This window comes from Bos grunniens, chromosome 5, assembly GCF_055505025.1.
Source record: "Bos grunniens cultivar Pamir isolate PY7600 chromosome 5, Bosgru_T2T1.0, whole genome shotgun sequence".
In the NCBI taxonomy this organism is placed as follows: domain Eukaryota; kingdom Metazoa; phylum Chordata; class Mammalia; order Artiodactyla; family Bovidae; genus Bos; species Bos grunniens.
This window is the reverse complement of record NC_141169.1, coordinates 89,600,739-89,614,720: the sequence shown is the minus strand read 5'-3', so window position 1 is coordinate 89,614,720 and position 13,982 is coordinate 89,600,739. Positions and strand designations below refer to the sequence as shown.

Genomic DNA, 13,982 nt, shown 5'->3' with positions numbered 1-13,982 from the left:
GGTTGATCCAATCCCTCCTTTATACTTGAAACTCTCTCCTTCCTTGTCTTGACATCTCTATTCTTATTGAGGTGGCAAAAATTACTGCAAATTTAGTAGCTTAAAGTGGCACAATTTATTATCTTACAGATTTAGGGGTTAGCCCTCTGAAATGGGTCTTATGAGTTAAAACTGACATGTTGGCAGAGGTGCATTTCATCAGCAGTCTCTTGGGGAGAATCTGTCTTCTAGCTTTGCCCAGTTTCCAGAGGCCATGTGCATTCCTTGGCTTGTGGCCCCTTTCCTCCACCTCAAAGCTTTCATCACTTCAATTTCTGCTCCCTTTGTCATATCTCCTCTCTGATTCTAATTCTACTGCCCACCTCTTACTAATATCAGGATACTTATGATTACATTGGATCCACCCAGATCATCCGGGATAATCTTCCCATCACAAGAACCTTAACACTGTCACAACTACAAAGCCCTTCTGGTTCTAATCACTAGCTGCGCTTCTACTTTTGCAGTCCGTGACTTCTTTTCATGTGGATGTTCTAACACACTGACATCGCCCAAGTTTTGCCTTTTAGTCTATACTCTTCCACTGAATAATGTTATAAACACCCATAATGTCAACTACAATTTAGACACAACTGACTTTTCCCCAAGCATCTCTATTCTATACCCTCTGCTGAGTTCCAAACCTACTCTACTACTAGGTTTTCATAAGGTGTCTCAGATCTAACCTATTTAAAATCAAGTTCCTCATCTTTCTCATAAACCAACTTCTTTGGCCTAAGAAGATGAGTGGTCTTTGCTCATGAGTTCATGTAAAGTGTGGTGTGTTTCCACAAGAGTTTACTAAGACTTGCTGAATGAAGCATCAGATGGTGTCTTTTACCTGGCAGCCGTGTTTGTTCATCGTGTCCATGGCTCTTCTAACAGCATCATTCACAGGTTCACACTGTTCCACCTGAGTCTTCATATTATGCTCAAAATATGGACCAATCAGAAAATAGTTGTCTCCCCATTCATCTGCTGTTGTTTTGGCCTTTGTCTGAATCACAGTATAGATGCCACCGACTGTTAAAAAGAAAAGGTCCCATTACCATTCAGGTTAATAGCTCATGTTAAGTGATGTAGGGATGGAAACAAGTCCTCAATTTTTCTATGTTGCTTAAGTAAACTTTTTTTTTTTTTTTTGCTGTGCCATGCAGCATGTGGGATCTTATTTCCTTGACCAGGGATTGAACCCATGCCCTCTGCATCCCTGCATTGGAAGGGTGGAGTCTCAACCACTGAACCAACAGGAAAGTCCAAGCCAACGTTTTTTTGAAGTATAGTTGATCTACAATATTGTGGTAGTCCTCATTTTTAAGTTAGCACCTGGAATCAAGCACATGGATTTATTTAGCTTTGTAAAAGAAAGTTTTTAAGGAATACTATCAAGGAGTTAGTCTTTGTTTCAATTCCATGCTGGGTACTTTGTCAGAGAGCAGCAGATTGGCAGCAGCAAATCACAAATATTTAAAGGAAACCTGAAGAGACAATTGGGATAAAGCAGTACCTGGCTTAAAGCTCTATCTACATGGATGTGTCAAAGGTGGGAGAAACAGCTATTGTCATGGCATGTGCCCTCAGCAGCAGTAATCACCTTTCACCTCTTCTCCTTCAGTGGCCCAAGGGCATAAGATAAGACCAAGTATCAGCTACTGCTCAAATTATGAGCAAATTTGGTGGCTCAGATGGTAAAGAGTCTGCTTGCAATGCAGGAGACCTGGGTTCAATCCCTAGGTCAGGAAGATCCCCTGGAGAAAGGAATGGCAACCCACTCCAGTATTCTTGCCTGGAGAATTCCATGGACCAAGGAGCCTAGTGGGCTACAGTTCATAGCTGCAAAGAGTTGGACATGACTGAGTGACTAACACTTTCACTTTTTTTACTTTCTCCCAGAATAAAGAACCACTTCCCTTCTAGGGACCAAGCAAGTACCTTTTGACAAGGGGACAAACCTGACAGATCTTAAAGGGGGATGCTTGGTCCGACTCACATGACATAAATCCAAGTTTTCATATAGTACTTCATTTTAGCTCTCTGCCATTGCTGCCACTACACACACAAAGCCAAATATGCCTACTGTTACAGCCAGCATGTCTACATATGGAAAATTATCCTGAGGGGAAAATAAGATATGCATTTAAAGATATTTGGGTTTCCCAGGTGGCTCAGATAGTATAGAATCCACCTGTCAATACAAGAAACCAAGGTTCGATCTCTGGGTCAGGAAGATCCCCTGGAGGAAAGAATGGCAACCCACTCCAGTATTCTTGGCTGGATACTTCCATGGACAGAGGAGCCTGGTGGGCTACAGTCCATAGGGTCCCACAGAGTCAGACATGACTAAAGTGACTTAATATGTGTGCATAAGGATATTTATTAAAGAATTATAAAGGTGAAAAATTCTAACTAGCTTAAATTGAACTCGTTAACTCATTTAACCTCTCTGAGGCTCCATTAGCTCACCTGTTCAAGGGGGATACAATAGTACTGAGTTGGCCAAAAAGTTCGTTCAGATTTGTCCCTAAGATGTTACAGGAAAAAAAAAAAACCTCAATGCAAAACCTCTTTTTGGCCAACCCAATACTTCACCTGGGGAGAAAGGACAGGTTGGAGCAGCAATATTATAAATTATGCCTCATTGGGTAAAGGTGATATTTAAAGTAAGTACTTAAAAGAGTAAAGAAATCAAGCAAGTTGGTTCATGAGGAAGAATTTTTTAGGCAGAGGGAACAGCAGAGGGTACCAGCAGAGTCATAGGCATTCCCCTCCCTCATAGGAGGGATGGGGAAGGTCAAGGGGAAGAAGACCCTTAGTAAACTGCACAGGATAATTCTTATGCCAGCTCAGAGCAATCACCTAGTATGAGAACATGAAAACAGTCTAAATCAGTTTCTTGAGTGGTACTTTGCCCATGAACCATAGGCAAAGGAATGACTCAAGAAATTCTATGTAAAATCCCCCAAACTAATACAGATTCTGGCATTAATCATCAACTCTACTTCGAAGAACAATTTTGTTACTTGTACACGAAGAAGAAAAAGTCTTATTTTTCATCATGGTTTTTCATAATGTATTTCAGTTCTTCAGCATATGGAGTTTGATAGCTACTGCTGCTGCTACTGCTGCTAAGTCGCTTCAGTCGTGTCCGACTCTGTGTGATCCCATAGACGGCAGTCCACCAGGCTCCCCCGTCCCTGGGATTCTCCAGGCAAGAACACTGGAGTGGGCTGCCATTTCCTTCTCCAATGCATGAAAGTGAAAAGTGAAAGTGAAGTCGCTCAGTCGTATCTGACTCTTCACAATCCCAGGGACTGCAGCCTACCAGGCTCCTCCACCCATTGGATTTTCCAGGCAAGAGTACTGATAGCTACTATATTTCTTAAATTTCTTATTTCAATCATTCAGACCTTAAGTAATATTTACTTGTATTATATGACTTACAATGATAGTCATAATTGAGAGCCAAAAGGTAGAATTGCCATCTGCAAATTTCTTGAACCACTCAAAACATACTTTTTGATAAGTTGCTTTTTGAGAAGTGAGACACAAAAGGCAAATATAAATACTACTACCTGACAAGACAAGGTTCAGTAATTTAGAAAAGAGCTAATATAACTTCCAAAATGTAAATATTACATGTAGTTTTCACATAAGCCTACATAAGTTTATTGTCCTTTGAAACTCGATCTTTAAGAAAAAGCTTTTTGACCATACCTAAAAGAAATTGAAATGGCCACTTGAGCAGAGTCTGATAATAAAGATATTATCAATCCCAGCTTCCAGTGGCTGATGAACGCAGCATGGGACACAAGAAGATGATCTGCAAATCTACAAGCAGAACCTTCCAGACTGGATCAGAACAGACGGGGTTCACTTAACCATTCAATGATGAATCTGATTGAAGCCAACATCAAGGACACCTATGCACTTTGCCAAATTCCAGAAAAGTTTAGGAACCATTGAAACCATTTGTTGAGGAAAAAAAAATTAGACAAACAGTTTGCAAGGGTAACTAAATAGAATTTTTCTCTAAAGTCTGAGTCACATCTTAGCAACATATTTAAATATATATATATATTTATATAAGCTTTATTCAAGCCCACTATCAAAATAATTTAAAATCTTCAAATAATTTCTCCTCTTTGTAGACTTACTTCCTTCATTTGTATCTAATCCAGGGGAATACATGTTCAGGTTCTGATGGCATACACTTCTTAAATGTCTTACATTTCTATTCTGGGACAATCTTTTTTTTAATGGTAAACTTTTAAAAAAATTAATTAGTTGCTTTGTTATTGGCTGTGCTGGATTTTCATTGCTGCCCGCGGGCTTTTTCTAGTTTTGGGGAGCAGGGACTACTCTTCGTTGTGGTGTTTGAGCTTCTCACTGTGGTTTCTCTTGTCGCAGAGCACCGGCTCTACGGCAAGGGCTCAGTAATTGTGGTCCAACTGCCTTAGTTGGCCCGAGGCATGTGGAATCTTCCTGGATCAGGGATTGAACCTGTGTCTGCTGAATTGGCAGGTTGATTCTTAACCACTGGACCACCAGGGAAGTCCCTTGAATACTCTCTTTCATTTGCAACTATGTATCTTGACCAGAGATTTTAGAACATCCTTCCTTGTTTGTTAGATTTTGTGTTGCAAATTCAAATACAATTGGGTTAATGCAAACAAAACATTTTTATTTGCTAAAGGATATAAGGGAAAAGAGAAATTCTTTATTTCAAAAAAAGGTAGGATTTGAGAATTGAAATGCAAAGATAAACATTTGAGGCTTCTTTTTCCCATTTGAGGCTTTCAGTTTTGAAATAAAATAGTCCCCGAATACCCTTAGAGTGCTTATAAATACTATGACTATATTATTTCAGTCTCAGAAATAGAAGCATAAAACTAAACAAAATTTTTTTCATCCCATATTGGTTGAGACCTGATTATAAATAAATTTTCCCCCATCCCCCAGACTTCTCCCCTTACAGTCTTTCTGTGAGGAGGTGCTCCTACTGCTAATGGATATGCTAAGGCTTCATTTCAGGCCCTCTCTGTCCTTCCCAGATTTATATGCCAACTACTCTCCTTAGTTTTCACTCTATTTACCATCTTTAACCCAACTCCCCACCCAGCATGCTAATTATAGATGAGTATGATAGCTTAGAAACAGGGTCATGCCTATTTTTAAATTTGGAGTATAGACCAAGGGTTCACTAAAATCTATTTTTTAATGAATTATTGTTTTCCCACAGTGTAGGTCACTGAATTTGGACTGACTCTTCACTTTCAAACATGTACTTTGCATTTTATTGATCTCTACTTTCCTGAAACAACATGGGAGCTATCTCTCGTGTGAGGGCAAAGTAGAGACAGAAAAGATGAGCTCTCATAAACATATGTGTCAGTGAAGTAGCAAAAACCTCAAGTCATCATCTAGAAGTACTGCCGACATTGTTAAAAGCAGAACTCCAAGGCGGTATGGAAGGTGGGAGCCAGTCATAAAAAGGAATTTTTTTGAGTCGATAAGCCATGGCCAACTCTTTCCTGACCCCATAGACTGTATGTAGCCCACTAAATGCCTCTTTCCATGGGATTTCCCAGGCAAGAATACTGGAGTGGGTGTCTTTCTCCAGGGGGCCTTCCTGACCCAGGGATCAAACCCTCATCTCCTGCATTGACAGGCAGAGTCTTTATCAATGAACCACCAGGAAAGCCATAAAAAGGAGATACATACAATAATATATAAGTATGTATATAAAGAAACTCTTCACTATTTTTAAGTGATTAAAAGTCAGAGAATTTAGAAGTCTATGATTTCAGTGTGCATAGCTACTCATCTGACTCCTATCCCAAGACACAGTTGCAGAAGCAGGGACAGTCATTACAGAGTTAGACATCATTCTCTGAGGCAGCAGGTCTGGTGGGAAAGAGACTAAATGCTACCAGTGACGATGGTCACCAAATGTTTGTGTGCCTGGCAATCAACTAGGTCTGCGGCCCCAATTAGAGCAATAATCCAGGGCAGTGGGAGATGACAGACTTGGAGAAAGCCCAGAGACATGCCCTCCCTGATCTATCCACAATGGCAGATCTTTATGCAAGAAGGGCTTAGTCATGGCAATCTGAATGAAAGGAAAGTGCAGAGACTAGTGCTCTTCTTGAACCTATGTGTGTGCCAAACATAGTTCTTACAGAGACTGTGTGCTTCATGTGGCGTGACTTGGGGTGCCTTTGAGATGACATGGCTGTGCATATCCACAGCAGGCAAAGCAACCCCAACTTCTAATTTTAGTGTTGCCCATGATTATATTTGCAGCCAAAGATCGAGAAGCTCTATACAGTCAACAAAAACAAGACCAGGAACTGACTGTGGCTCAGATCATGAACTCCTTATTGCCAACTTCTGACTTAAATTGAAGAAAGTAGGGAAAACCACTAGACCATTCAGGTATGACCTAAATCAAATCCCTTATGATTACACAGTGGAAGTGAGAAATAGATTTAAGGGACTAGATCTGACAGATAGAGTGCCTGATGAACTATGGACTGAGGTTTGTGACATTGTACAGGAGACAGGGATCAAGACCATCCCCATGGAAAAGAAACGCAAAAAAGCAAAATGGCTGTCTGGGGAGGCCTTACAAATAGCTGTGAAAAGAAGAGACGTGAAAAGCAAATGAGAAAAGGAAAGATATAAGCATCTGAATGCAGAGTTCCAAAGAATAGCAAGAAGAGATAAGAAAGCCTTCCTCAGTGATCAATGCAAAGAAATAGAGGAAAACAATAGAATGGGAAAGACTAGAGATCTCTTCAAGAAAATTAGAGATACCAAGGGAACATTTCATGCAAAGATGGGCTCGATGAAGGACAGAAATGGTATGGCCCTAACAGAAGCAGAAGATATCAAGAAGAGGTGGCAAGAATACACAGAAGAACTGTACAAAAAAGATCTTCATGACCCACATAATCACGATGGTGTGATCACTGACCTAGAGCCAGACATCCTGGAATGTGAAGTCAAGTGGGCCTTAGAAAGCATCACAACGAACAAAGCTAGTGGAGGTGATGGAATTCCAGTTGAGCTATTTCAAATCCTGAAAGATGATGCTGTGGAAGTACTGCACTCAATATGCCAGCAAATTTGGAAAACAGCAGTGGCCACAGGACTGGAAAAGCTCAGCTTTTATTCCAATCCCAAAGAAAAGCTATGCCAAAGAATGCTCAAACTACTGCACAATTGCACTCATCTCACGTGCTAGTAAAGTAATGCTCAAAATTCTCCAAGCCAGGCTTCAGCAATATGTGAACCGTGAACTTCCAGTTGTTCAAGCTGGTTTTAGAAAAGGCACAGGAACCATAGACCAAATTGCCAACATCTGCTGGATCATCGAAAAAGCAAGAGAGTTCCAGAAAAACATCTATTTCTGCTTTATTGACTATGCCAAAGCCTCTGACCATATGGATCACAATAAACTGTGGAAAATTCTGAAAGAGATGGGAATACAAGACCACCTGACCTGCCTCTTGAGAAATCTGTATGCAGGTCAGGAAGCAACAGTTAGAACTGGACATGGAACAACAGACTGGTTCCAAATAGGAAAAGGAGTACGTCAAGGCTGTATACTGTCACCCTGCTTATTTAACTTCTATGCAGAGTACATCATGAGAAACGCTGGGCTGGAAGAAGCACAAGCTGGAATCAAGATTGCCGGAAGAAATATCAACAACCTCAGATATGCAGATGACACCACCCTTATGGCAGAAAGTGAAGAGGAACTCAAAAGCCTCTTGATGAAAGTGAAAGAGAAGAGTGAAAAAGTTGGCTTAAAACTCAACATTCAGAAAACGAAGATCATGGCATCTGGTCCCATCACTTCATGGGAAATAGATGGGGAAACAGTGGAAACAGTGTCAGACTTTATTTTTTGGGGCTCCAAAATCACTGTAGATGGTGACTGCAGCCATAAAATTAAAAGATGCTTACTCCTTGGAAGAAAAATTATGACCAACCTAGATAGCATATTGAAAAGGAGAGACATTACTGCCAACAAAGGTCCATCTAGTCAAGGCTATGGTTTTTCCTGTGGTCATGTATGGATGTGAGAGTTGGACTGTGAAAAAAGCTGAGCGCCTAAGAATTGATGCTTTTGAACTGTGGTGTTGGAGAAGACTCTTGAGAGTCCCTTGGACTGCAAGGAGATCCAACCAGTCCATTCTGAAGGAGTTCAGCCCTGGGATTTCTTTGGAAGGAATGATGCTAAAGCTGAAAGTCCAGTACTTTGGCCACCTCATGCGAAGAGTTGACTCATTGGAAAAGTCTTTGATGCTGGGAGGGATTGGAAGTAGGAGGAGAAGGGGACAGCAGAGGATGAGATGGCTGGATGGCATCACTGACTCGATGGACGTGAGTCTGAGTGAACTCTGGGAGTTGGTGATGGACAGGGAGGCCTGGCATGCTGCTGTCACACTGAACACTGTCTGCTCTTTATCGCCGCTTCCTCATCTCTACCCAACAGCTATTTATCCTTCAGGAACCAGCTAAAACGTCTCTCTGTTACAGGTTTTTCCCAAGCCTCCAATTAGACAGAAACCTCCCCTCCCCGCACTAAAGCACAGGCTGACCTTAGAGATATTACAGGTTTTTATCCAGACCATCCCAATAAAACGAAATTGCAATAAAGCGAATCATGAAGTTTTTGGTTTCCCAAATGCATATAAAAGTTGTTTATACTATAACACAGTCTATTAAGCATGCAATAGTATTTTGTCTAAAAATATAATGTACCTGCCTTAATGTAAAAGTATAATATTGTTAAAAAGGCTACCCACCACCTGAGCCTTCAGTGAGTTATAACCATTTTGTAATAGTAATGACAGATCACCATAACAAATACATTAATAAGGAAAAAGTTTGAAATATCATGAGAATTAATAGAATCTGACACAGAGACAAAAAGTGATTAAATGCCATTGGAAAAATGGACTTGCATGATGCAAGATTGCCACAAACATTCAACTTGTCAGAAAAAATGCAATATTGGCCAAGCACAATAAAGTGAAACACAATAAAATCAGATCTGCCTGTACACTTCTAGAGCACCTTGTTCTCATTCTTACACTCATTACAGTTGACTACAATTGCATGTTTAATGTCCGTAAATTCTGAAAGATTGGAAACCACTTCTGTGTTGTTGAATTCTACTTTCATTTCCCAGTGTCTGATATCCAATAGATAGTTGATGAATCTTTACTGAATAAGAATGAATGAATGCATAAAAGCAACATACTTCAAGGTTAATAAAGTAGAAAAGGTTATTTTGAAGTCTGAGAATTAACACCCAATAATTTAACTATGACTCTCTCATTTGTTATATTTTACACATTTCCATTGTTTATAGTCAAAATTCTGTCAGGAAGGAATTTTCCCCTTCTCTAAAAAATCTTTTGTTTTCTTGGATATAAGTATGTTTTCTTGTTTGCCATGAAACATTTGTAAGATGGCTGGAGCATACGTACTATGTACATTTCATCATGAAGAAACTGATATTCAGGCAGTTTAAGGGATTTTTTCCTAAGTCTCAGAAAACCCTGACCTTTTTGGACTGCAACTCTTGTGTTCTTATACCTACAGGATATTTCATTAGACAGTGGACATTTAATTTTTTATTCTTGCATGCTAATAAAAAACAGAAGTGGACTCAGGAGACCAAAATGCTAGTCCCAACCCTGCTATATGCTTGACCATTTAATGTATCCTTGTAGGCATCCTTTTCATCTATGAAATAGAGAAGTTGGATTCATGATCTTGAAGACGTCTCCTATACTGCTATGAACAGCAGGAAAATAAAAACTCAAAGTAAAATTTTCAAAGAAACTATAGTGTCAATGTCTTGTCATAGATGCACACAATAATTGTCCATTTATAGAAAAATGTCATAAAATCAGACTATAATAAATATTGAAGCTATGTTGGAGAAAATATCAACTTGGGTAAATCACTTTAATGGGTTTCCTCTCGACAAGATAATTCCCTTTATTCCCTCAATTCCCATTCCCTTGCATGGGAAATGAAAGAAAAATAGTATCAAAGGCAGCTTAGAAGTTGAAAAATAAATGTATTCATTCCTTCATTCAGAAGAAAAAATATCCATTGAGCATTTTCTATGCACTGTTCCAGGCCCTGAGAGCAGCATGCATGTCATCAGGCTAGAAGATTCAGGGTGGGGGATGGGAAACAGTCAGTGTCACCATTGTGTGCCCACCACCAGGAAACAATACCCTGTTAACATTTGCTGAAAGGAGAGAAAAGGAAGGAAGGAGAAGCATTATGCTCAGAAGAACCCACACAAGGGCTTCCCTGTTGGCTCAGTGGCAGAGATTGCAGGAGACATGGGTTCAATCCCTTATCCAGGAAGATCCCACATGCCACGCAGCAACTTGGCCAGTGTACCGCAACTATTGAGCCTCTGCCCTACAACCCCGGAGCCAAAGCTACTGAGCCCACATGCCGCAACTCCTGAAGCCTACGTTCCCTAGACCCCGTGCTCTGGAACAAGAGAAGCTCGAGCACCACCACAGCTAGAGAGTAGCTTCCGCCCTCTGCAACTAGAGAAAAGCCTGCGCAACAATGAAGATCCAGCACAGCCGAAAGTAGTAAAAATAAACAAATGAATAACTATTTAAAAACAAACAAAAAAGAAGAGCCTACACAGAACTCTTCAGAACAGATTCCTGGTGCAAAAGAGGCCCCCCACCCCGTTTCTTTTCCACCAATAAGCTATATCCTTGAACGCCTGCTTGCTAGGCAGAGAAAATCTCTATTTCAAGTCACAGTCTGGGATTTACATGTAGCAAAGATGGCTCTGCTCCCAGGAGCTTTGGGCATATTTAAAAATCTGGTGACTGGAAAAAGAACATTAGGAACAAGCTGATTGAAAAACACTTCGCTTTTCCATATTAAGGTTTCTGTCCTCTTTGCCTGTTCCTCAGTAAACCCCAGAGAGGAAGACAGTGCTTTGTTCTCTTACATTCATTCTGTGCATTTCTATCTAGGAAGAATTTATTTTTATTTATGAGTTTATGAATTTTATGAATGCATACGTGTGAGAATGAACACTGAGCATAAGGTAAAAATCAGAACAGATGCTAAATGTAATTTCTTTGATTTTGAGGTTTTGCTGTTTCTGATTAGCTAAAAGGAAGATGTAATTTTCACATTCATGTATATTTCAGATCCTTTAAATTATTGCAATAACCATGTTATAAGTAACAAAAACAAAAAATATAATTTCCCCCAAAATGAATATATAATAGATCACATCACATATTTTCATTTTAGATCCTTTAAATTCCACACATTATCACTGCCTTCATCCAACAATCATTTGGGCTGGTTTTCCTTGATCTTGAAAAACTCAACCTTCACAACTGTTGCTTTTTCTCTACCAATATTCCCTCAATATTAGTAGTAATAGTCTTGAGACTTTTAAACTAGACATTATCAATCCACAAGGAACTGTTTTTTAAGAATTTTACAGGTACCTTTATCATTAAAAAAGTTTAGGCCACAGTTCTCTGCCTTGCCTTCTCTAATCCAGCATAAAAGAGGTTACATCTTACTAGGAAATTGTTCTATTTTTGTTAATTTGATTTCCTTTATAACTTCTATGTTTATATAGTATTGAAGAAAAAACTACATGCATTCTTCTTAATAGGAGGTCAATATTATACCTTCAGAACTTCTTCTAAGTTAAAACTTTAATTCCAAGCTAATCTTGAATTATTAGAAATGTTATTTAAAAAAAGAAATGTTATTAAATATTTCACATACTTGCTAACAGAGCACATGTATATTTCATATCCTTTCAACAGGGGTTGAAATTTCTAATTAGTCCAGATCAGGCACAATTATTCCTAAAATAAACTACAAAACTGAAATTTGTTCCTGAAAAAAAAAATCATGAAACCCAAAAAGTAAATATTAATTCTATATTTCTGTTTTGTCATAACATGAATTTGTAACTTTAATTTAAATGCGCATTCCCTGACCAAGACTAATATTTTCAGTTGTCTCTCCCTTCAACAGGTAGACCAGTGTAAGGTTTCATTGCCTGTTGAAATAGACAAGGTTAAACCTCATCTAAACCTATACTTTGAATACTTTCCTCACTCACAAGGGCAGTTCATTCTCACTAGAGTGCGTTCTGTGAATTCCTAATCTACATTCTTCAGTGATCTGGCAAATAGATGCCTCAGGGGCAGTACAAACCTTTATTGGTCACTTCCCAAGAGACTTCAAAGAGCAGTAAATTCTCCACAGGAAGTCCGGCTTCCCACCGAGGCAGCCCACCTAGGGATGTCACAGATAGCGATCGACCTCGAAGCATTCTTCCTTCAGTTCTCCCGCACTTTTGGTCTCTCTTGCGGTGAACTGTTATCCTAGGAGTGATGCGTGTTAGGGACGCAGAGGTTCAGAGCTGGGAGATGGCAGACTTTGGTAGCTTCTCATATGAAGTAAACCAGCAGAAATAAATCTCATGAACTTCCCAGAGAATTCCCAATGGAAGGCGGAATCCTCAGCTCCTTTTACACTCTTTCTGGGGAGGTCCAGTGAGGACACTATCTCTGATCGATATCTACCCAAATAACCCAGAGCAATCACAAGTAAAACCCACCAGCTTAGAGCTTAGGTAAACACTCTTAGGATAACAGATCTTTACAGGCTCATCGTGAGGTTAGCACGGACCTTTAACCCTTGTCCTCTAGAACAAACTCACACACAGTCACTGGTACTTATTTCATCACCTTCAAAGTGATCCAAGAATAGCAATTCCACTTATAAAGTATGCAGATCATTGTAGGTTACATATAGAATTGACTGGGACATGTTTCTAAGCTTCAAATCTCTTTAGATTTCCTAAGTGTTATTTTTTTCTTTTGATTCCCATTTTTAGATCAATAAAAACATTATTTCTAGTTGTTTTAGTCCACATTGACAAATTGAATTTTGATGATAAATGTTGATCTTGGTTCCCCTTTCCTTGATTACTTTTCTTAAAAATTTCCTTATGAAAAAGTATAAATACCAGGATGAATTTAGGTATAATATACGAAGAATGTAATTTTGATCAATGATCATCAGATCATTTTAATGAGGTTGTAGAAATTAATTTTAGTCAATTTACCTCAAATATTATCAAATTGATAAAGAATAATTCAATGGATGGGAAAGATTGGAATAAATATAAACAAAATTCTTACAATGGTTTTCTTTAGGTGGTAGTGATGATGATTAATATTTAGGTCATCTTTTCTGTTTACTGTTATCCTACAAATTTTCTGCAATAAACACATGTACATATAGTCATACCATACACAGAACAAGGAAAGAATTTTTGAAAGTACAATCAGATCACCTCCTGATTATTTCACTCTCACTCTCATTACTTTGGATTTTTGAAATTCCTGGCTGTTGGCTTTCACCTGGGGCTTTGCCTCAAATAGCAACACTCTCAACAACCCTTCATTTCCTAACAATCTCTCAAAGTAAACTAACCCTTGTGAATACTAACCCAAAGTAATATAACCCTTGAACCTATTATTCCTGACACGAGGACACACTTTGTCAATTCTTTGCTTTTTAGCAGTGAATGTCTTTTTCAAAATTGTTCCCTAAGTCAACAGAAGTGAAATACATGAACTATATTTTCCCACTGAGGCAGCCCACCTAGGGATGTCACAGGTAGCGATCGACCTTGAAGCACTCTTCCTTCAGTTTTCTGGAACTTTCAGTCCCTCTTTTGGTGAACTGTAATCCTAGGAGTGGTGCGTGTTAGGGATGCAGAGGTTCAGAGCTGGTAGATCACAGGCATTGGTAGATTCTCATATGAGGTAAACCAGCAGAAATAAATCTCATGGACTTCCCAGAGAATTCCAAATGGAAGGCAGAATTCTCAG

At 39.2% G+C, this 13,982-nt stretch overlaps 1 protein-coding gene across 5 annotated transcripts in view; it reads right to left on the bottom strand.

The window, feature by feature from the left end:
• GYS2 (glycogen synthase 2) overlaps nucleotides 1–12,522 on the bottom strand; it is a 62,196-nt gene extending 49,674 nt beyond the window's left edge. For all 5 annotated transcript variants that reach the window (XR_015164198.1, XR_015164199.1, XM_086401811.1 and 2 more), the window contains exons 1-2: nucleotides 12,295–12,522; nucleotides 881–1,062 (exon numbers count right to left, since the gene is read on the bottom strand). Coding sequence is in view for 3 of the 5 variants with exons in the window: in XM_086401811.1 (XP_086257937.1) it covers nucleotides 881–1,062; nucleotides 12,295–12,412 (300 nt within the window). In the remaining 2 variants the exon portion in view is untranslated. The remainder of the gene's footprint in view (nucleotides 1–880; nucleotides 1,063–12,294) is intronic.
• Nucleotides 12,523–13,982: the final 1,460 nt, after the last annotated feature.